Source organism: Labrus mixtus, chromosome 13 (assembly GCF_963584025.1).
Source record: "Labrus mixtus chromosome 13, fLabMix1.1, whole genome shotgun sequence".
Classification (NCBI taxonomy): Eukaryota; Metazoa; Chordata; class Actinopteri; order Labriformes; family Labridae; genus Labrus; species Labrus mixtus.
The window spans coordinates 6,802,426-6,822,247 of record NC_083624.1 but is presented as its reverse complement, the minus strand read 5'-3'; the positions used below and the strand labels follow the sequence as shown (position 1 = coordinate 6,822,247).

At 41.0% G+C, this 19,822-nt stretch overlaps 3 protein-coding genes across 3 annotated transcripts; all 3 read right to left on the bottom strand.

The window, feature by feature from the left end:
• Positions 1-2,368: 2,368 nt before the first annotated feature.
• LOC132987533 (calcineurin subunit B type 1-like) lies at positions 2,369-7,461 on the bottom strand. The gene is made up of 5 exons (XM_061054649.1): positions 7,388-7,461; positions 4,082-4,308; positions 3,215-3,274; positions 2,922-3,106; positions 2,369-2,495 (listed from the first exon to the last, which is right to left on the bottom strand). Exons 1-5 carry the CDS (start codon positions 7,459-7,461, stop codon positions 2,448-2,450), a joined length of 594 nt encoding a protein of 197 aa, XP_060910632.1. The 3' UTR covers positions 2,369-2,447.
• Positions 7,462-8,024: 563 nt separating this feature from the next.
• On the bottom strand, positions 8,025-11,359 carry LOC132986794 (tubulin beta-1 chain-like). The gene is made up of 4 exons (XM_061053437.1): positions 11,232-11,359; positions 9,495-9,603; positions 9,298-9,408; positions 8,025-9,205 (listed from the first exon to the last, which is right to left on the bottom strand). The coding sequence occupies exons 1-4, from the start codon at positions 11,286-11,288 to the stop codon at positions 8,145-8,147; spliced, it is 1,338 nt and encodes a 445-aa protein (XP_060909420.1). The 5' UTR covers positions 11,289-11,359; the 3' UTR covers positions 8,025-8,144.
• A 1,508-nt stretch (positions 11,360-12,867) lies between these two features.
• On the bottom strand, positions 12,868-19,329 carry rab20 (RAB20, member RAS oncogene family). The gene is made up of 2 exons (XM_061053438.1): positions 18,859-19,329; positions 12,868-14,008 (listed from the first exon to the last, which is right to left on the bottom strand). Exons 1-2 carry the CDS (start codon positions 19,046-19,048, stop codon positions 13,449-13,451), a joined length of 750 nt encoding a protein of 249 aa, XP_060909421.1. The 5' UTR covers positions 19,049-19,329; the 3' UTR covers positions 12,868-13,448.
• Between the last annotated feature and the right edge of the window lie 493 nt (positions 19,330-19,822).

The window sequence follows — 19,822 nt, the reverse complement described above, 5'->3', positions numbered from 1 at the left end:
TGTAGACGGTTAAACTTTTTTATTTTTTAAAATGTATTAATCAGTTGTTTCAAGTTCTCCTAAAATGTCTTAATTACCTGATCAGATGGGATTCACTCTACCTCTTGCGTGCTCTAGCTCACACTCAAAGAGCGTCACCGATGACGGAGTTTATACTGTGAGTTTACTTACTGCTGAATGAGACATGAGACGACGTAGTTTCTACACGATGAGAGAGATGAGCTGAGGTCCACTTCTGGAGCAATGGCGCTCGTGCAGGGGGGCGTCGCTTTAGAGAGAGCACAGAGGGGAGGGGGCGGGTGCAGACGGAGCACTGAGTGAACGCTACTTTCAAAATCATGCTAGTTTTCAAAAATCACCAACCCTGCCTTTAATGCATGAATGAAATGTATCTTTACTTTTTCACACATCATAAAAAGACACCAACAAATGAGACTGGAAGCATTTCTTACAACTTTCAAACTTTTTATTTCTCAGTTTTCCATGTATGAAGTTTCAGTGATGCAGCAGAGATGAAAACAGGAGTAAAAATCTAAGATCGAGTCCAACGAAAAACACAACCGTCCCTTTGAAACCAACAGAAGACATTTCAGCACCGCCTGAAACTAAACCAGCAGGAAGCTCCCACAGAGAAAAAGAAGAGTAAATATTACAGAGCGAGTGGCGGGTTACAGTGTTTCAGTGGAGTAATGATTCAGGTTTCAAATATTCATTGGCAACATCCACGTGCTTTAAATGTTCATGTTTTTATTTATCATCATTATTAACATGTAAACAACACGGTCTCACCCGATTTCATGAAATGAGCCAAAACTTTTGAAATGTTAAAGAGTAAATATGTTCAGATTACTAATCGTCACCATGAAACACATTTTCTAGAACATTATATCTGATAAGAACACGACCCTGACACCATTGCACGTCTTTAAAATATGACAGTAGCACAGCTAAAGAAACAACTCTCGTTAAGGGATATTTAAAGAAGCCATTTCATGAGTTCTAACTATTAAACATGCATATTTTATAGTATAAAAAGTCAAATATTCGACCTCACACAACATGATCTTGTCAGTGCAAGTGCTCACCTGTTAATACTATCACATACTCTTGCATGCACAGGATAGATTTGTTTGCATCTGCAAGACATTTCGCTCATTTCATTAAACGTTGAGACCAGCCTGGTAAACTCGAGCTTTGAGAGAAACAAAAAGAGCTTTCATAAAAAGCTGATCTACATGCAAACAGCGACAGGCAGAAGAAGAAGAAGAAAGAAATCAAAGAGATCAGATCACACACGTCATGCAAACACATCACAAGTCGTCCGTTTCAGGTAGAAAATTATTTTGCAGCGCGTCAGTAAAGAAGTCGCTCGGACACGACGCACGGCCGTTTTGGTTTTCCCTCCTCCTCCTCCGCAGCTTTGAAAAAAACATTTAAGCTCGTTCTCTCTTTCCCAACATTTCGTTACGTGTCTTACAGGAGTTAAAAACACATGCAGCCTATCAAAAACTAAGAACGGAAACAAGTCTTTCCTGCCGAGAAACGAGTCGTGGCATGTTGTTCAACGATCGGGGGGCTTTGAGGGGACTTCAGACCAAAAGGGAGGACAAGTTTTCTAAGTCCGCTTCAAACAGCTGAGCTACTCGAGGCAGACCAGGTCCCAGTCTGATGACCTGTTAGCTAGGATCAGGATCAGGTCTCAGTCTGATGACCTGTTAGCTAGGATCAGTACCAGGTCCTTCAATCATCTTTTTGGGGGTTTTAGACTCCTGGAGTCAACATATATATATATATACAGTATATATATATATATATTTTTTTACAGTTGGACTCAAATATAACGACCGCAGTAGCGATGAAAGAGATGAAGAAGTTAATCTACTGTTAATAAAAAGGAAAGCAGGTGGCGTGTACTTAAACGGGCTTCTCTGCAGTGACTCGCCGTGTTTAAAACCCGCCTTCACTTTTGGTCTGAACGAACCGTTTCAGTTTCTAATGTGTCATCAAGCGCTTTGTGACCTCTAAATAATGTTTATATCAACGTCCAAGTGTTCAATACAAATCGGACTCGGAGCTTAATGACACAGAAGTGCTGACGACGGGGAAAATGATCTTTCACTTCCTGCGTGTATGTACATCTGTCGTTTAAAAAAAACATGCTGTGCACCGTTTATTCCTGACCAAAGAATAGAAGCTGATCTTCAAGTGTAAATAATGCAACACTCCAGTAAGATAAATTCATTCAATAATACGGTTACATCTCTAAAAGAAAGACACAGATTTCACCTGTAAGTCAACTGCGTGTCAATAAATGTTGGATGAGGACGGAGGGAGAGGGGGGGGATTTTTCACAGAGAAAATACTTCTGTTGAAAACAAACAGAGTGTTAAGCTGGACGACGTCTTCAAGCAGAACTTCAGTAAACGCAGCGAGAGCAGGAGGTGTTGTCACACGTCCACCACCATCTTTTTGTGAATGTCTAATCCACCCACCACCTGCAGGAAGAGACATCACACATCAGGTTCTCTTCACCGCTTAAAAACACAGCAGCCTCCAGACACTCTCTGCACCGTTTCCTAGAGCCGAGTGCACCGACTGGGAGCACGCCGTTGTGTAACCTTACAAGCTGAAACTAACGACCAGCGTTGAGTTATACCCTGTGCACCTGTTTGTGTTACACATGGGTGGCACTTTTACGCCTCTGATGGAGCAGGCGTAAGTTAGAAAATCAGACTAGTATTCTTTGTCACTTTTTTAGACTCAGCTGGTACACTCGGCTCCTGATCATCTGAGCTTTGACTGGAACTAAACATTGCAGACTTTGACCACAGGGGGCGCCAAAATCGACACAAAGCAAAGATCTTAACAGCTGCTTTAAATGAAACATTTTACTGGGATAGAAGTCTTTACACTGTACTCACCGCACAGAACTCCTCGAAGGATATCCTGCCGTCTCCGTCTTTGTCTGCGTTGATGATGGTTTTGTCGACGATCTGTTGGAGCTGGGAGTCCTTCAGGTTGTTGCCCACCATCATCTTGAGGACCTGGAAGAGCTCCCCGTTGGAGATGTAGCCGTCTTTGTCCATGTCGTAGATCCTGAAGGCAACTGGAGGTCGTGTGACCGAGACGACACAGAGAGAAAAATGTCAGCCTTTACTCGCTACGTTTACGATCAAAGACGTGTGAAAGAAGCAGATGTCTGTGTAAAACTTACAGCGCAACTTCTGCTCCTTATCACCTTTGACGCTGAACTGGGAGACGCCTTCAATAAACTCTGCAAAAAGGACAATAGCAACAAAAATTATGGGTTCGAAAAGCAGGTCAGAAAATACAAAGACGAATCATTCATGTGTTCAGATGGCGTTTTGTCGGGCAGAAGAGCATTGGCTGCGTGTCGGGAGCGTTTGGATCGAGCTCTTGTGGGCTGAGAACGAGCGTCTATAGCAGACCTGTTCCCACCAGGCGGTCTGGTTCGGTTCAGTTTTGTTCGTATTTATTGGTGTGTCAAAAGTTGGGAATGGTACCAAAATAACCGATCTGTACTGTCCTACTTTCTTGATACCCTTCTGTCAGGAGGCCAAGCGTACCGATCCGACCCTAAAGGGTGGAGCTAGACACCCTGCAGTCCGTTGATTGGTCGAAAGAATCGCCACTTCCTGTGTGACAGCGGTAATAAAGGACAAACCATAGACTGTAAATCTGAATGTTTGAAGCCTGAGTGACGTCCCCATTCGGTTCCTGCAGGGGGCTTTAGAGTCCTATCGATGGCGGTCTCTGAGCTGGAAACGCACCATGTTTAAGTACCCGACGGACGACCTTGGAGGTGATGACCTCTGCTACTCGTCCTCCGTTGTTTACTGTGTCCTGTTCTAACTTTTGCAGTCGTGGTTTTTTAGCCGTTGTTTGGTTTCTTACGCTGAGTTCTTCTGCACTTTGTAAACCGTTCAAAGTGCTTTACAAATAAAGTTTTAATTTTCTAAATAGTATGAATATAAAAAATAATCGACTGCTCCCCCTCCCCCCATGGTTTTTGAAGCGACAGGAGATGTTTAGAATGAAATCTGTTTTATGTTGAATTTACCTTTGAAGTCCACTTCTCCGTTCCCGTCTGTGTCGAATATGTCGATGACTCGCTGCACGAGGGGATTCTGCTGGAGCTCCGGTAAGGACATAAACTCCTCCACGCTCAGGGACCCGGAGTTATCCAGGTCCAGTTTCTTAAATCTCTTTCCTAGCCTCTTGATCTCATCAGCATCAACTGAAAGAAAACAAAAAGAGAAAGAGACGGCGTTATTAAGAGACAAAGACCTGAAGGGACGGGCGTAAATTCACCTTTTACAGGAGGGGATAATCGTACGGGTGTTAGGGTGAAGACGAATGTTTGTAAAAGCAGCTGCCGACTGCCGTCCACCCCGTATCCTGTCTGTGGAGAATATGACCTCTTATAACGCCTCTAAAACTCACCTGGTTTCTTCTCTGTACTCGCCATGGTTTGTTCAGAGCTGCTGCTGCTGTGTGCTGCCGGCTGGACCTCCAGGTGCCGCGCTCTAAGCCCTAACAGCGGGTCATGTGACGACTCTTTCAGCACTAATCACTCTGCTGAGCACCATGAATCAGCGACACGCGGTGCGGGTGGGAGCCGTATTGTGTTGTGCATGGAGATCATTTACTTCCTGTCCGAGGTGGGGCACCGGTAGCCAAGTGGTTAGCCCTTTAAACTTCACTGACTTCCAACTTCAGATCGAGAGGAAAAAACTGCAGAAGACAACAATTCAATAAGTTTATATTTGTCCGAAATGTCTTTGCTGTCTCTTTGACCGAGTTCTGCTGTATGTATGATAGTGTTGATAAAAAGTCAAAGAAATCTGTAAATATGTGATTTTGAAACAAAGACTTCTAAATAAACTTGTTGTTGAAGGCGAGGTCTGAGTAAGTACTGATTGACACGTATGACCCAGAACGTCCACCAGACACCAGGGTTTTTCCTGCATAGAGAATTCTTTGGCGCCCCCCAAAGAGGTTTTACCCAGCGCCAAAGGAAAATCACGAGCGCCAAAAGAAAAAAAAAGACGATTCAAATTGCAAATCAAATCCTCTCTGAATGTATTAAAAATATCAATACATCAAACGACTGTTGAACAAGCAGAACATAAACTTAAATACGACGTCTCTGACTTCTAGCAGTCATCTATGAAGGTAGATATGTTGCAAAATGTGAGAGCTTGTAGAATGAGATGTGAGCTTGTAAAATGAGATGTGAGAGCTTGTAGAATGAGATGTGAGCTTGTAGAATGAGATGTGAGAGCTTGTAGAATGAGATGTGACAGCTTGAAGAATGAGATGTGAGAGCTTGTAGAATGAGATGTGAGAGCTTGAAGAATGAGATGTGAGAGCTTGTAGAATGAGATGTGAGAGCTTGTAGAATGAGATGTGACAGCTTGAAGAATGAGATGTGAGAGCTTGTAGAATGAGATGTGACAGCTTGAAGAATGAGATGTGAGAGCTTGTAGAATGAGATGTGAGAGCTTGTAGAATGAGATGTGAGAGCTTGAAGGACAAAAAAGTGAACTTGTAAAAATCATAATTTACTCAGATTTCTTTTTAATAACTTGTGCCTATTATCTTTTACAACCACAACTCTCCAATTACAACTTCTCAAATCTGCAGCTACAACTGCACAAACTACTTTTCTCGCGTGAATCTGCGCTGCTTGAGTTTTGCAACACATTTTGCGAGACGTCTGTAGCAAAACAAATTTGTACTTGTAGAAATGGGGATTGACCAATCAGAACGGAGAAATTGCAGGTACCGGGGTGAAGATAGTTTCATGTTTGACATTCGCCTGTGTTCGCGTCGATTACCTTCAATAGCTCCGAGTCGAAGCCTCGATTTCTCACAGTTTGGGGATATGTTGGAGAGCAGATTAAGACAGACGTTTCACAGTTTTGATAAACTTCAAATAACCAAAAATGACGATGCAGCTGGAGCGCAAAGAACTGAATGTCTGTCCAACGCGCCGGTGACTATAGGCGGAGTTAGGGACCGTCGTAAAAGTGCAATACGGCTCATTTCAATATTCAATAACTTCTTTGTTTTTCAACATAGACATCTCAACTGCTATTATAGAAGGTGACAGCCCTTAACATTTCACACCAATGAATACAAAATAAAACATGGGTCCCATTAAAGATCGGGTAGATGGCTGCATGAGAGCTACTCATTTTATATATTTTTAAATGATACAATTAAAAAAAATCAGTTCAGAACTCCGGGCCTTTAGAGCATCTGAAGTAATCTGAGCTGTGAAACCTGAAGACGGCACACTACAGTTTTTCTTTTCTAAACTCTGAGAAAAGCAACCTACCTACCTACCTACATTACTCGACAAAACAAAAAGCTTATTTTTGGCTTCAAACCAAAGTTGTTAATTGAATGCACACTCCACATCTAACCTCAGACACACATTTCAAAATACTCCGGTGTAGGAATAGGCTTGAGAAGATGTCTGATCAGAGGCTTACTATAAATATATTTACTTGGGATACTTTTCATTGTCATCCCTGAGCCAATGAGTTTATTTTTTTATTTTAATAGTCTGTCAATCATTAAAAAATAAAACTGAGTAAAAATGTACAGAGAAAATGGTCTGTTGTTATAAGGTGTAAAACAAAAACACAAGCTTACTGTCTCATAAAGAAGAGTAGAGGTCTGTGAATAACCAAAAGAGGGGCGCCGGTAGCACAGTGGTTCATCAACACGCCCCATGTACAGAGTCTACAGTCCTAGGCTTGAATCCGACCTGCAGCATGTTGTTCCCCACTCTCGCGCCCTGATTTCTTACTCTGCCCTGTCTCTCAAATAAAGACATAAAGAAATAAACCTTTGTAAAAAAGAAAGTATAACCCAAAAGGCAAGGATGTTGTGTATAGGTACAGGAACATTAGCTTTAGCTTGAAGGTTTAATGCTGCCCCAGAGAATGTCTGCATGTTTTTTTCATGTAACTTGAATCTGCTTTTTCCCACAATGATCTATTTTTGATAAAAATGTTGATCAGTCATATCTGTTGAGCTGCTGCTGCAGGAGCACACTAACATGTAGAGAACATTCAGATTCTTTTATTAAGTGTTTAGTATATTCAGTAACAACACGAACAGCTGTCCTAACTGTGTTTAGAGATCTACAAACTAATTGGGTAAAATCATAACTGTAAAATACAGGTTTCTTGAGACTTTTTAATCCGAGTTGTATCAACAACCTTTCTGATTTAAAGTAAGAATTCAGGTTAAAATGTGTTCCTTAGAAATCTGAATGATTACAGCACATGTCTGTGCTCATTGAGAGTTCAATCTACTTGTTTGTTGTTGACAGAGCGGCTTTGTGTCCCACTTTGGAGCGAAGCAGGGCTTGGAGAGCCAGGTGAAGGTGTGCTGTTGGACTCTGCTGGCCTTGGCTGTGAGCATCCTGATCTACTGCGTTTGGAAGAGAGTGGTTTAGCCAACACTGCCACCTACCGACCACAACCAGGAACTGTCAGAGACTGAGCGACAGTATGGAAATTTCTGCAGAGGTGGTTTAAGATGCATCATTTTATTAGTAAGAAGCTGGATAATCAGTATGTTACCTTCAAACTATCAGTAGAATTCAAACACCAAACACTGCATGTGATATCTGTTGAACACTTTCAGCTTGTAATTTAAATCATTTTTAGTGTTATGTATATATGTGCTCTTTTATAAATTTTAGCAGCACCTTTATCTACATGAATAAAAATAAGATCAGAACATTGAATGAACCACATTTATATCCAGAATCTCCATCATGAGCTTACTACTTTTCATTTAAGTCACATTATAACAGATTTTAAATATTTGTTTACTTCTGTATTTCTGGCAAAACACCAGCCATGCAACTACACCTTCTCTACAGTGTAGAGCCTCTACTCTAATACTTTGACTTCACAGTTATATCTCATTAATTTGAAAGTAGCTTGTGAATACTATTAAACACATTAAGACTTCAAAAATGCAGAAGAAACTTTTATTGACATGAACAGCAGACAGAACACTGAAAACTGGAAAACACTTAGTTGGAGCGTTACATTTTCATGGCAGATTTGCCAGCAAAGCTTTGGACAATTTAAGGTTTAGGCAAGCTCCTCCTCGCCTTCCTCCTCAAACTCTCCCTCCTCCTCGGCGGTGGCGTCCTGGTACTGCTGGTACTCTGACACCAGGTCGTTCATGTTGCTCTCAGCCTCGGTGAACTCCATCTCATCCATACCCTCCCCGGTGTACCAATGGAGGAAAGCTTTGCGCCTGAACATAGCTGTGAACTGCTCAGAGATGCGCTTGAACAGATCCTGGATGGCTGTGCTGTTGCCGATGAACGTGGCAGCCATCTTGAGTCCACGGGGAGGAATGTCACAGACAGCGGTCTTCACGTTGTTGGGGATCCATTCAACGAAGTAGCTGCTGTTTTTGTTCTGCACGTTCAGCATCTGTTCATCCACCTCCTTCATGGACATGCGGCCACGGAAGATAGCGGCCACCGTCAGGTAGCGGCCGTGACGTGGGTCGCAGGCAGCCATCATGTTCTTTGTGTCGAACATCTGCTGGGTGAGCTCTGGTACAGTGAGGGCCCTGTACTGCTGGCTGCCTCGACTTGTGAGGGGAGCGAAGCCTGGCATGAAAAAGTGCAGACGAGGGAATGGCACCATATTTACAGCCAGCTTCCTCAGGTCGGCATTGAGCTGTCCGGGGAACCTGAGGCAGGTGGTAACGCCGCTCATGGTGGCAGAGACGAGGTGGTTGAGGTCACCATATGAGGGGGTTGTAAGTTTAAGGGTGCGGAAACAGATGTCATACAGAGCCTCGTTGTCAATACAGAAGGTTTCGTCTGTGTTTTCTACAAGCTGGTGGACTGACAGTGTGGCGTTGTAGGGCTCAACGACTGTGTCTGATACTTTGGGTGAGGGAACCACGCTGTAGGTGTTCATAATACGGTCGGGGTACTCTTCACGGATTTTGCTGATGAGCAGTGTGCCCATCCCAGAGCCAGTACCACCACCAAGAGAGTGTGTGAGCTGGAAGCCCTGCAGGCAGTCACAGCTCTCTGCCTCCTTCCTCACTACATCCAGGACAGAGTCCACCAGCTCTGCACCCTCCGTGTAGTGACCTTTGGCCCAGTTGTTGCCAGCACCACTCTGGCCTAGAAGAGGAAAAGGAAAGGGAATTAAGCTTAACAGTACTTAAATGCAAAATGAGAGGTAGCTAGGAATGTAAGGACAAATGAACAATTACCAAAAACAAAGTTGTCTGGCCTGAAGACCTGGCCGAAGGGTCCGGATCTCACAGAGTCCATGGTTCCTGGCTCCAGATCCACCAGCACAGCACGAGGAACATATTTGCCACCTTCAAGAAGCATATAGGACGTGAGGGTAATGTTCACAAAAAAGCCACAAAGTTTATGCCTATTAAAACATCTAATTCAACCTTACCTGTGGCTTCATTGTAGTAGACATTGATCCTGTCAAGCTGCAGGTCACTGTCACCGTTGTATGTGCCAGTTGGGTCAATGCCGTGCTCATCACTGATCACCTCCCAAAACTGAAATATAAGAAAATGTATGAAGACATTGTTGGCTGATAAAACATAAACAAGTGACAGGGGAATGAGTAGGCAGTAATGGAAAGTGGATGCAGGTCATTATGTATCGGTTTCTTTCATTTTTAAAGCTGATGTAGCAGTTCTATAGAGGTTGATTCATAAGAGCAGTTGAACGTCACTTCCGGTTCGCCAGAGTGACCACGCCCCCGTTTGGGTGAAAACAAGCCCTGAGAATGTTTCGGCGGTAGATTAGAAAACACTGGAAGCCGTGCGATTAAACGCGATTGCGAAGCTTTTTGTACTTCAAACTATTTTAAAAACACAATTCAGTATCGGGTTTTCATTTACGAAGAACAAAGGAAGGTAAAAGAAGAGCTGTGTGTGTTTCGACTGAAACTAGAGAGGATTAAAGTGGTAAATTGTGGGACCGCTGTCATGTTCCTGCTAGCTTTAAAGCAGCGATCGCTCTGTGACAGAAGTGAAGTCTGTTATCAGATTCTTCACATTACTTCACTAACGTATTAACAACATTTCAACTGTCACATCATAAATGTGTTGGTGAAAATGTCTCTAAACGAAGGAACACTACACCAAATCCTCTAACTGAAAAATAAATGTCAAAATGAAAAGTTCTATAGCTCAATATAACACCTCGTCTCACCCCACTCATCATTATTTACACTCACGTATGAATACAAAAGGTTTTAATATCATCCAGGTGACTTTACATGTGTTATTCTTCAAAAATAAAGATCCCTCTCAGGTAACACGGTTAATAATTACTCAGGTGTTTAAAGTCAGCTCCCTCTGATGACTCGTTTGAGCAGATTGACAGAGAGAGGCTGGACAGACACTCACATACATTGTTAATTTTATACCGTTATGATGCCGATCTCTGTTCAGAAATGTCATATTTTAAATGTTTACATCACTGGTCATCAGATTTAGGCTCATACTTGCAGTTTTAAAGTACGGTTTTCATTTTTTAAGACTTTAAATCGGTAATGACCCCAACTTGTCCATTAACCGCCATTCATTCAGATGGAATGATTGCACCCAGAAAGGGGAGGGGCCGGCATCGTTTGGGCAAAGTACCCGGATGGGTTACTCACGAATTAGGTAATTGTTCAACTACAACTTCCCGCCGTTCAGCAGAAAGCGCGCGCGGCCTCATCGCCGATTGGCTGCGACTAGTACGTCATTAACCGCCAACATGGTCACAACTGCGGACATTTCTTTTTGTTTTAATCATAAACACGCAGACCTTTGTTCAATTTACATTACAGCCCAAGACTAGAGAAAACACTAATTTCCTATATTTCGCATTGCGGGAACGATTACGTCACCGAATAAGATGAAAATAATGAGTTTAATCATCCGCAGTGGTTAACTGATATCTAACGGTTTAACACAATTTATCAGACTTGTAAATGAAGTAAAATCGATTTATATTCGTTACAATTCGACGCATCACAACCCATAAGGGCAGCTCTTGAGATTTTAGGTTTGGATTAAACATTAAAGTAACATTTTCATAAGTAGGACACAAAGCAGAGAGAGGACGCGGTGTTTCTTTTATAAAATACATTGATTTCCACCGTACAAAAAACATAAAAAGCTGTACTAACCTTGGCACCAATCTGGTTTCCGCACTGACCGGCCTGGAGATGCACAATTTCCCTCATTTTGTTTTTCTTTGGTAGACTGACTGCTTCGATGAATGACTTAAAGTGTCTGTTAGCGTGTACTAACGGCGCAACCATCTCTTTTATACTACAGCTGAGCCCCGCCCTCTACCCCTCAGCTCGAACGTTGGTTGGCTCATTTCTTTATGATTGATGCACACGAACAGATTTAGACCAATGAAATCGTCCCTGTCTTCTCCACTATTGGTCCAGTGTGTCTGTCAATCACATTCGTGTCAAACGTATGACTACCGTCTAATCTGTCGACGTTGGCCATGACGTTGCCTACGTCCCTCATGATGGCGGAAAAGAAATGCGTCGAGTCAATTTTAAATATTTAAAACAAAAATACACTGTTGGTCTACTCGATATTAAAAATATATTTAACAGCTAAAAAGAACAGAACCATTTATTAAATAAAAATGTTTATGTTGGCCAATTCCTATGACAAAGGAATTGCTGCTTTGCTAAAGTGCTCATCAGTGCCGGATCTTTGTAATATAGCAATAAGTACGGTCTTTTTACCTGCTCTTTTGTAATGTTAACAGACAAAGAGTAAGGTATTTTACCTGCTTTTTGTGTCTCGAGATAACACTTGTTATGAGTTGATGCTATACAAATAAAAATTGATTGATTGATTGATTAAAACTAAAGAAGCCTAAGAAACACGGTGAAGTCCGTTTCCACAAGCTGCCACAGTGTTCAGTGTTCTTGTTTCAAATATTACTTTATCAATTCAATTTTTTAGAAACAATTAGCACCATTATCATTCAAATAAAAACTTACTTCACGTCTTTGAAGTTGGTGGTCCATAATTATTCCATAGGCGATAGGCTACGTCAAAAGCCGCGGGAGCTACGGAGTATTTACGGTTAAAGAGTAACCGCCCATACGGGACGCTCTAATCAGTATAGCGAACTCCCCAGCAATAGGGCGGCGTGGATGTGATTGGCCGATCCTGTACCCGTTTTCTATTGGTTGATTCGTCATAAAATCCGAGCGCGCAGAAGAAATCCAAGAGCAGACAAAGACCCGAGCGCGCAGAGAACAAAAAGTCCAAGAGCAGAAGTTTGAGCTGCGAGCGCGAGAATCTGAGAGCAAGCAAACATTTAGAGCAAAAACAGAGAAAATTTAAGCACAAGCAGCAACTATTTGAGTACAAAGAGAGGTTTTTGAGAGAAAGAATGAAAACATCTGAATGTAAAATCAATAAGTATTGCTCTCAAAACTTAAAAACCCGTTCTTAAGAAGAATAATGCTTATTATGCTCGTATCTTCACACTGCATGTAAATTTACCTGAAATGAGCGTGATCTAGAAACACAGTTAAGCAGTGAGTACAGTATGTTATTCTTCTTTTCTCTAGTCCCTCAATTAAACAACTTTTATACGTGAGGGGAGGAGTCAGCCGGCCGTCCAGGCGATGTAAACAAACTGAAGATAGGACTCTGAAAACTCTGAAAACATCACAGACAGTGGGACTCGGGTGTTACATTGTAGACAGTCATGACTCACAGAGTTATTTTCAGAGGAGATACTTGATTTATATTACATTTAAGTGTGAAAAATCACAGAACGACTTTAAAGAGTGCAAACTAGAAATCTTTATTATGACAGCATACTCATAAAGTCATCAGGAGGATTTACTACACACACGCAAAAACAAACAACCTCTGTGAGTGTCTATTAAAGAAATGTGAAGACCTTTAAAATTCAACTGCAAAAAAAAAAAACAGTGTGCAATGTGCCGACCTGCTAACAAGTAAAGCTGTAATGTGCTTCTAAAACTTAAACAATAGCAGAGTTTGACTTTGTATGTGTTCATGGACATGTGTCAGGAAGGTAAGTGCAGCTTCAGTCATCTGGGGTGAAAGCTTTCTATGCATTGAGGGATGATATGCATCACATTTAACTCCCTTTCTTACATAGAAATTCGAACATAGAAAATGTCACTGGACATTTCGGATATGAAGCCAGTTGCTCATTCTGACTGCCTTCATAGAATCGAGAATGTGTTTGTGTTCAGAATGTGTTACTTCAGAGGTAATTGATGCTATGGGGTCACAGTCAGGTGCAAAAAGTAGTACCATCATCACGTTGATTGCTGTTTATTGGTCCTTAAAAAAAAAAGTCCCCGCTTGTCTTAGCCCCTCCTCCTTCCTTAACAGCAGGTGGATCTGGCCCGCTTGCTTTGGCCCCCCCTGCACTCCTCCAGGTCCACCGTAGGAGACTCCTGGTTCTCATTTTGCTTCCTCAAGATCGAAGGCAGCACCAGATCGAACAGCGTCTCAAACAGAGCGTCCACGTTGTACCCGGTCTTGGCACTCGTCTCGAAGCACATCTTCTCCGCGGGCAGGCTGTCGGCTTCCTCCAGACCTTTGTTTCGCAGGATCCTCCCGTAAAGAGCCGCCGCGTCCTCGGGGGACACCTGTTTCTTCACCCCAGAGAGGGAGGCGGGGGAGGCGGGGGGAGTGGGACAAGCGGACAGCACGTGTGGTTCTGTAGACTCTGAGTCCGGGGACAGGTGAGCTTTAAGGTCTGTGAGGTCGGCCTTGTTTCCTACGAGGGCGTAAATGCAGTCGTGGTTGGCGGTATCCGTTAGGGACAGGAAGCGCTCCTCCAGCTCGGCGAGACTCTGCCAGTTGGTGACGTCGTAAGTGAGGATGATGGCGGCGGCGCCTCGGCAGTACATCGAGCCCAACCCGTGGAACTGTTCGCGTCCTGAGGAGACACACAATCAATCAAACTTTATTTGGCGAGCACTTTTCATACAACAAATGTATCCCAGAGTGCTTTACATCAACATTTAATCAAACAGCAACAACATGACTCCCTCCCCCACCCCTATCCCACAATCCAAAAACTAAAAAAGTAACTAGATAAGAACAGGTACTGAGGAAACACTATTATTTATTCTACATGAGGAAACACAGGAGGTTCAAAATGTAATAAAACCAGATGAAATGAGATTCAGTTAAAAGCTCTACTAAAAAGGAAGGTCTTGAGTTTGCTTTTAAAAATGTTTACATTGTGTTCTGCCCTCAGGTCTCCTGATAGATAGATAGATAGATAGATAGATAGATAGATAGATAGCTAGATAGATAGATAGATAGATACTTTATTGATCCCGAGGGAAATTCAAATCATCCAGTAGCAGGTTACAAAGACATGACATGAAACATTTGTTACAAATTAACCACAAAACCGCCCCCCCCCCCATACATATATATTAACCTGAAGATTTAAAGAATCCCCCTAGATGAAACAAACTCAAACTGTGCAATTAAAAATAGACTTATACAAGAAATGTACATAACCCGTGCAGGGATAAAAATATATGTGTGAATTAAAACAAGAACCTAAAAACAGTTGAGGAAAAAATCTGTAAAAATAATAAATGGTAAATTGTTCCACAGACAGGGGGGGGGGGGGGGGGGGGGTATTATTCTGTTTGTAATAAAAAGATGCCTCACTGCAGGTTTTAGTTTGGACATTTGGAACAATTAAAAGACCACTTTTAGTCCAGAAGACCTGAGGGCTCTGGTGGGCTCATAAGTTAAAAGCCAATCTGATAAATAGGGGGGGCGCAAGGCCAATGCAGAGACTTTAAAATGGGTGTCTTGTCTCCTCTCTTTCTGGTCTTCGTCAGCAGTCTTGCAGCTGAATTTTGTAGAAGCTGTAACTGTGAAATATTCTTTTTCAGAAGACCAGAAAGAAGAGCATTACACACAACAGTTTCCTTAACTCAAACACACACTTTTTAAACCATGCCAGCCATGTTCTGTTTGAACAGAATAAGGACACAGAGTATGGCGAGCAGCTGTGCAAGACAAGTCAGCAGGTTGAAAACAATCAACCCCTGTTTTCCAAAATATGCAGCAGTAGTCTTGAAAAGGAGGATTGTGTGATTTAGTTTACCTCTCAGAGCTTCACATTGATCATACTCAAGTTGCTTATAATGTAAATCTGACTCTTGATTATTTCCTCTCTTAACTGAATAAATCCCTCCATCCTGAACCAAAACTGATTAAAAGCTTTATATGTGATTTTTTGATCCAGCAGATGTCGCCCTTTATGTTCGTATCTTCACACTGCATGTAAATTTATCTGAAATGAGCGTGATCTAGAAACACAGTTAAGCAGTGAGTACAGTATGTTATTCTTCTTTTCTCTAGTCCCTCAATTAAACAACTTTTATACACGAGGGGAGGAGTCAGCCGGCTGTCCGGGCGATGTAAACAAAGTGAAGATAGGACTCTGAAAACTCTGAAAACATCACAGACAGTGGGACTCGGGTGTTACACCCATTGTAGACAGTCATGACTCACAGAGTTATTTTCAGAGGATATACTTGATTTCTACATTTAAGTGTGAAAAATCACATAGAAAGACTTTAAGAGAACTGTTGATGCCAGTTGAGGGAAAGTTCAGATTTTGTTGTTAAATGTGCCCAAAGCATCTCTTCATGTCCCAGAAAAATTATTCCCCTGAAACAATGCAATTTCAAAATCAATCCAAAAACTGTATCAAGAAACGTAAATGAAAATTATACATTTCAGTTGAATTCAGTGCAAAACACTTTCTTTTTTTTTACCTGGCTGTAGCTGCAAAACTGGCAAGCGTGTATTTTGTATCTAGGCAACTACAGTTTATAGTATTTCGTTCAAATAACAGTGACTCTCATCCCCACAGAATCAGCTGCTTATTTTCTCAATAAACTGTCTTCCATCTTGGTCTTACTTGTGTTTCTGGAAAGTACTATTTTGTGTCATTTGGAAAGACATGTTGGAGGAAGGGGAGTCAGCTCTTCCTGTTAGCGCCCTGTCATGTGACCGTTAAGAGGAACAGAGAAGGCAGCCAAAACTCCATCTTCATGGTGCTTGAAGCTAAACTGTTTCAGGGAAAAGAGTGGGAGTGGGAATATAAACAGATGACGGGCTGTTTTTTTTTTTTTTAAATCTGCTGAGCCAAACATCCAACAGGTTTCATGTCTCCTCTTAAATCCGACACTCTCTCTGCTGTTTGGTGTTTGCAACAGAAGGCTTGACGTGACTCAGTGCTGATCCAGCATTTCTCTTCAGCTCTGACTGAATCTGACCAACGCAAAAGGTCAGAGGTCATTGGGTTACGGGGCACAGGCAGGAAGTGTGTCAGTGGTGATATGAACGGTCATTTCTTATCCATGACGCTGAATTAACTCTTTTGTGCTGGGTGTATGTGCGTAGAGGGATTTACTGTAACTCATGTTTACAGAACACTGGAATGTGATGCAGATATGAGCAGTGACTGAAAAAGCCGCAGAAGACAATAAGCGAAACAAGCAGCTGAAAGGACACGGCTGAATGACTTTATTTTAGAGAAAATGAACGCTAAGTCTTAATTGCGGATGTGATCCTGAGTTAGTGATTGGGTACAAAAGTTTGAGTATAATGTTAAGAGTCGAGTGTTTTCTTTTAATAATTAAAAAGATTCTGTATTTAAAAAATCCATGAAAATAAACAGTTCCCTTGTTTTGTACTTCTGACATTTAATTTGTCAGATCAACTTAAAATAAGTGATAAAAAAACATGAATGAGAAAGTGAAGTGCGATACACTGTGATAACAGTACAACATGTCATAGATTTATATAAATCACCTTTAGCTATAACTCCCAGTTTTAAAATCTATCTGCTGCTTACGATGGTTTTATTGATGGGGAAGGCAACAAACTCAAACAACTGTCTCTAAAACAGCAAACTAATAAATCAATATAATTAATCAGTGGAAGCTGACAGTTAGCTTTCACTTCATCTGATCGCCTCAAAATGGTTTTAAACACATGGCCGTTACACCCTGTCCAACAGGTACAGTGTACACATTGCTGAGAGAGAAAGAGCGGCATGTTTACATCAAATATTTGTCCTTTTTAACCCTCGGGCATCAGCTTAATTTACTACCCTCTAAAGTCACTAAGGACAAAAATATCCATGCCAAAAAACTGCTATAAAAATAGAACAGACTGATATGTTTTCCTACTGTTTTTTTTTTTGCATAAATCTCTTAAACAACTCCAGGCCTGCTCAAAACTATCAAATATTGAATCATTTTAAATGCCAAAATCATGTAATCAAACTGGCATTTAAAGGGTTAAATTCCTGATAGTTATTCAATATTTGATATTTTTGAGCAAGGCTAGAGTTTTTTAAGAGATTTATGCAAAAAAAAGTAGAAAAAAATATCAGTCTCATCTCGTGCTGAAACTTTAAGGTGATATGAAATTAGTTAGCAAACAAAAAAAAAATCCAATGCAAACCTAAAGTCATATTTTACATTTATATTAGTTAGAAAACTATTTCACTCATTTAGCTTCGATCGTTATTCAATCAAGTGTTTTTTTAGATTTTGGTTCAGTAATTTTTTAGACCTGATGCTTATAAATCAGTTTTTTACCTTTTCGGCCAGTAGATTAAAACAAATATTTTATTAATATCAATTGATGATTGATTAGATTTTTGCTGTTTTCATGTTGGCTACAGGACGTGTACAGAGGGATATTAACATTTCAGAATCTTGCCTTAAGATAGATGTCATTTCTGAAGCGTCTATATCAGACTGTTTACTAATGTCAAAGGTTAAAAGTAGTCCGTATGATCAAGTCGTGCTGCAGAAGTACAAATACGGGAATGGCTGTGATTAGGTCAGAGTCGTCCTGAATTGAGCAATACAGTTAAAGGACAGTGACTGTGACATCTGTTTTGTTCAGCAAGCTGGATACAGAGAAGTAACTTACACAGAACACTGTGTATCAGAATATGTTTTTAAGGCAACAGCATTACAGTCACTATCATGACATACAGCAAGCAAACGCTCACAAGCAAACTGTGTGGTTCTCTGCTTTAACCACTCAGAGGGATGAGCTTCTTTTTTCCCTTTTATCATTATTATTTATTTATTTTTATAGTATATTCTGTGTTAAGAATAGTCTCCTTTAAAACTTTTTTTTACTTTGTTAAAAATTCCAACGCTTAAATTTAATTTGGTATATAAATTGAGTCATTACTAATTGATATTGTAATAGATTAATTTATTTGAACTTTATATCGAATTGTTACATCGTTTTATATACTTTTTTTTTTTAAATTAAGGTTATAATTGTAGTTGATGCATTGAAATTAAATTTGAGGTCATGTTTGTGACTATAGGTGTCTTACAGGTATGTGTCAATAAATATAAAGCAGTTTTGTGGAGCCTACTGTCTAGTCAGGTATGACTGTGCATAGATTAAGACATTGATAAGGGTTGTTTATACCGCCATGTTTGGTTAGTTTCCTGTTTTTATCCTGACATGAGAGGTGTCGATTCTGCAGCTCTACAGAAAGGATATCTATAATTGTTTATCCGGACAATCAACAATAACAGGCAAAGGCTAGAGACTGCAGAGAGCCAGACAGACAGGGAGCGGTCACATGTTAGTGATTGCCTCAGGTGGTGAGTTCAGGGGTTGTCAGGTAAACACAGACAGAAAACCAGAGACTTAATAAGAGTTAACAGATAAACAGAGTGTAAAGAAATCACAAAACGTGGTTATTACCAGCTGTGTCCCATATAGAGATATTGTATGGTCCCCACTGTTTGAGGAAAAACGCCCCTCCGACGGTGCTGACGGTGTCTTTGAACTTCCTCTCCATGTACCTGTGGAGCAGCGACGTCTTCCCCACGTTCATGTCTCCCAGGAGAACCACCTTCACGTCGGGCCTCTTCATTTTCGACACTTCGGGCATGGTGCTGGTTCGGCTCCCGCTTCTAGGGAGTTTTTTCTTTTGTTTTAAGGAGAAGGAAACACGGTCTAATTCCCACGATGAATACCCGGCTGGTCGAGAGTCCTTCTGACTAACGCCATGTTACGAACCAAAGTAAAAGTGGGACACCCTGGTTCTCCTGCACTATCACACTCAATGTGTTGACTGACTGAAGCGAAACTTCTAAAAAGTGACCAAGGTGAAACAGGAAGTAAGTGCGGAGCTGAAGTTTGAGGGAGCGTATGTTTACCCTGGGTTCTGCCTGTAAGGTTCATCAACTGGAAGGCTACTGCCCCCAACAGTCTGTTTGGTTGTTTTCAATAATGTAAAAAAAAAAAAAAGATGGAGTAGCTAAATTACAATATCAAAGACCCAAAATCATCCTAAAAAATAAATAACTAGACACACATTTGTTGTTTGGGATTTTGAAATAAGGACGTGTGTGTATTCTGTGAAACAACCACACTAAATGAATCACTAAACACAAGCCAGCTTTTAAAATAATTATAATAATTTGTAAGGCTTTTTCAACTCATTTGCAAAAATTAGCATGACTTAGTTGTTTTTATAAAGGTAAAAAATGTAAAAAATGTAAAAAAAAAAAAAAAAAAAGAAAGATGGAGTAGCTAAATTAAAATACAGCTAAATATACATTTTCACGTTAGGGATTAATTTTGTCAGCCCAACATCCTCCTAAAAAATAAATAACTAGACACACATTTGTTGTTTGGGATTTTGAAATAATTACGTGTGCCT

What these genes read in the sequence shown, in the direction of transcription:
- rab20 (XM_061053438.1), bottom strand. Translation starts at nt 19,048, where the DNA reads ATGCCCGAAGTGTCGAAAATGAAGAGGCCCGACGTGAAGGTGGTTCTC. An exon ending in CTCTATATGGGACACAGCTG is followed by an intron (nt 14,009 to 18,858) that starts GTAATAACCACG and finishes GTGTCTCCTCAG; the next exon opens with GACGCGAACAGTTCCACGGG.
- LOC132986794 (XM_061053437.1), bottom strand. Translation starts at nt 11,288, where the DNA reads ATGAGGGAAATTGTGCATCTCCAGGCCGGTCAGTGCGGAAACCAGATT. An exon ending in GAAACCAGATTGGTGCCAAG is followed by an intron (nt 9,604 to 11,231) that starts GTTAGTACAGCT and finishes CTTATATTTCAG; the next exon opens with TTTTGGGAGGTGATCAGTGA. An exon ending in GCCAGACAACTTTGTTTTTG is followed by an intron (nt 9,206 to 9,297) that starts GTAATTGTTCAT and finishes TTCCTCTTCTAG; the next exon opens with GCCAGAGTGGTGCTGGCAAC.
- LOC132987533 (XM_061054649.1), bottom strand. Translation starts at nt 7,461, where the DNA reads ATGCTCACAGCCAAGGCCAGCAGAGTCCAACAGCACACCTTCACCTGG. An exon ending in AAGCCCTGCTTCGCTCCAAA is followed by an intron (nt 4,309 to 7,387) that starts GTGGGACACAAA and finishes CCGTCCCTTCAG; the next exon opens with GTCTTTGTCTCTTAATAACG. An exon ending in TAAGGAGCAGAAGTTGCGCT is followed by an intron (nt 3,107 to 3,214) that starts GTAAGTTTTACA and finishes CACGACCTCCAG; the next exon opens with TTGCCTTCAGGATCTACGAC.